The sequence below is a fragment of the Pangasianodon hypophthalmus genome, chromosome 15 (assembly GCF_027358585.1).
Source record: "Pangasianodon hypophthalmus isolate fPanHyp1 chromosome 15, fPanHyp1.pri, whole genome shotgun sequence".
NCBI classification, from domain to species: domain Eukaryota; kingdom Metazoa; phylum Chordata; class Actinopteri; order Siluriformes; family Pangasiidae; genus Pangasianodon; species Pangasianodon hypophthalmus.
In genome coordinates this window covers 7,501-10,217 of record NC_069724.1, presented here as the reverse complement: position 1 = coordinate 10,217, position 2,717 = coordinate 7,501, and the positions used below count along the sequence as shown (strand labels likewise).

The window sequence follows — 2,717 nt, the reverse complement described above, 5'->3', positions numbered from 1 at the left end:
GGGTTTGAAAAACACTTTAGTATGTAGTGTTTTGGAATTATTCTCCGTCGGGATGGCAAAAACTGTGGTGTCTAAAAAGTTAATGTTATCCGAATTAAGAGTTGCTTTGACTTTAATGTGTTTATGATGGGAATTGGCCAAATTCAAAAAGGTGTCAAAATGTTCCCTGTCATGGTGCCAGACCCCAAAGATGTCATCCAGATATCGATAATACACTGCGGGTAAGTGGGGACACTTTGGAAACAATGTTTCTTCCCACTCAGACATATAAATATTCGCGTAGGCTGGAGCAAATTTCTTCCCCATAGCGGTTCCTTGAACCTGTAAATATAATTGAGAATTAAATTCAAAGTCATTGCGGGTTAAATTTATTTCCAACAGCTGAAGAAGTTCTGCATCTGGCCGGCTTGAATCTGGATACCTGTTAAAACATTTCGTTATTGCCTGCAATCCTGCCTCTGTACTGATATTTGTGTAAAGGCTTTCCACATCCACAGTGAATAGGAAGGCCGAGTCTGGAATTGTCATGTTCTTGATTTTGTTTATAAAGTCATATGTATCTTTTAAGTAACTGGGATGAAGTTGTGAGACAGGATTGAGGAAATAATCAATGTATTGTGCCACATTGTAGGTCTCACTCCCACAATCCGACACAATCGGGCGTCCCTGTGGAACCTCGGAAGGGACTGTCCACGCCTGTGGGTCTTTATGAATTTTGGGCAATAGATAAAATTTCCGCTGCCTTGGTGGGTTTGGACCAATAAGGTAATTAAACTGTTTAGTGTTAATGAAGCCTTTCTGTTTTAAGTCCTGTAAAATGGATGTTACCAATGATTGTGTTTCCTGTTGTAATGAGTGTGGAAGTAAAGTGTAATGATTGGTATTGTTTAATTGTCTATTTGCTTCTAGTAAGTATTGTTGTTTGTCCATTATGACGATCGCTGAGCCTTTATCTGCCGGTTTAATTATTATATCTTTGTTGGTTTGTAATTCTTTGAGTGCTCTGCGTTCTGTGGCGGTTAAATTATCTGCTTGATTGTTGGAAAAATCTGAAAGAGAATTGATAATCATCCTGTTCTTTTTAATCAACTGCTTTATAGGTAAACTGGTCTGTTCGGTGCTCGGTTCCCATCTGGATTTTTCTGTAAACTGTAAGTGTTCTTTACATTTTGTGTATTGGAAGTGGTCTAAAATTTTAAGTTGTCTATTGTAAGCGTGGACATCCCTCCCCAGCTCCCCCAAGTCCGTACCGCATGGCGTCGGGATGAAGGTGAGACCCTTGCTGAGTAAATCCTCCTGCGGACCTGTGAGACAAAACGTTTTGGATAGGTTAATGATGTTGGTGTGCTTTTTGTTGTCTGTTTTATTGCACTTCACCATTCCTAAAAGTTTAACTGATCCAACCAGTATGTAAACATTTGCGAAGCCGTTTCCGTGGTCCAGTGGATAGGGTCCCTCGGGTTCACCTTGAACCTAAGTGGGTGAAGTTCCTGCAATGGATTACCATGTGCCAGTATATGAGTGTTCAGTTTTGTTAGAGTTTCTTGTTGTCGTCTAGGTAGGATATCCGAGTAGTTTAATAATGGGGTGTAGATCGTGGCATTGGGAAAAACCACTGCAGCAATTCTCCACAGCTCTTGCAACTGTTTTTTTTGTTGTACTTTCGAATGTTTGTTCTCTATTATTGATTCCTAATGATAGGACGACTTTTTGAGTGTTTGGATTAGGGGTTAATTTTTGTAACACTTTGGCTATATGTAAAAAGTTGGCTCCAGGGTAACTATCCACCTGAACATTTTCGTCACTAAAATAGGGAATTCTGGACAGGTTGGAGTCCCCTATAAACAAAACTGGTTTCTTTACTTCCAGTGTCCAATCTGCAATCTTTCTAGTGGTGTTAGGATGTCTAGTAGGAACCCAATGGTTCCTCACTTCACAGGTTTTTATTTGGGGGCTCCACCCTGTCCGGATGTTCCACATGCAGGGGAGTCAACGAGAAAGAGGAAGGGGAAAGGGAAAGGGAGGATTCAGATCGGGCTTTTCTCAAGGACGTGGTCTTCCTTTCTGTAGACCCATTCATCACCTCCTTCCTCTCCTGCTTCCTATCCCCCTGGGTCGGCTCCCCCTGTGAATCAGCAATAGTAGGTTCTATTAGAACACTAACATTATTTAGGATTGCTGTTCTGTGAATTGTGGATGGAGTGTTAGCTCTCTGTTCTTGCTGCTTAAGTGTATTCAAAGGAACTTCATGTATTAATACACTAACTACCTTGGTCTTATCGGAGTTGTTGTTTAAAGGCCGAGGTGTTCCATTGCTTTTCGATAAATGCATCTGTGGAGAACTTGCCACAAGGTTTGTGTCGTCTTTACTCGGACTCTGTTTGGAGGAAGAAGAGGAAGAGATTGAAGAAGACAACGAAGAAGAAAAAGAAGAGGCGGCAGTGGAAGAAGGATTAGAGGAGCTGTTTGATACTTGGATAGGCAAACATGCAGTTCCTCCATTTTCTGTTTCCACTAGATTCTGTTCCATTTGTGTTTTGGCCCTTTCTATTATGTCTTCCCTCAATTTGTGTTTGAATCTACCTTTGGCCCATTTAACTGCTATCTGCCATTCTGTTTCCTCCATTTTGTGGATTCGATTCAGTAGTTCTGCTTTCACTTGAACGTAATGGTCTTTGAGGATCTGCATATTTGCCTTCATCCAATTTTGTGTGTTT

General features: G+C 41.0%; 1 protein-coding gene across 1 annotated transcript; it reads right to left on the bottom strand.

The window, feature by feature from the left end:
- Positions 1-1,933: 1,933 nt before the first annotated feature.
- Positions 1,934-2,716, bottom strand: LOC128320330 (putative protein TPRXL). Its single transcript, XM_053240069.1, has 2 exons — positions 2,270-2,716; positions 1,934-2,125 (listed from the first exon to the last, which is right to left on the bottom strand). Exons 1-2 carry the CDS (start codon positions 2,699-2,701, stop codon positions 1,934-1,936), a joined length of 624 nt encoding a protein of 207 aa, XP_053096044.1. The 5' UTR covers positions 2,702-2,716.
- Between the last annotated feature and the right edge of the window lies 1 nt (position 2,717).

Excerpts from the sequence above, each read along its gene's own strand:
- LOC128320330 (XM_053240069.1), bottom strand. The coding sequence starts at position 2,701 with ATGAAGGCAAATATGCAGATCCTCAAAGACCATTACGTTCAAGTGAAA. Across the intron at positions 2,126-2,269 it reads ACAACTCCGATAAGACCAAG|GGGGAGCCGACCCAGGGGGA; the intron begins GTAGTTAGTGTA and ends GCTGATTCACAG.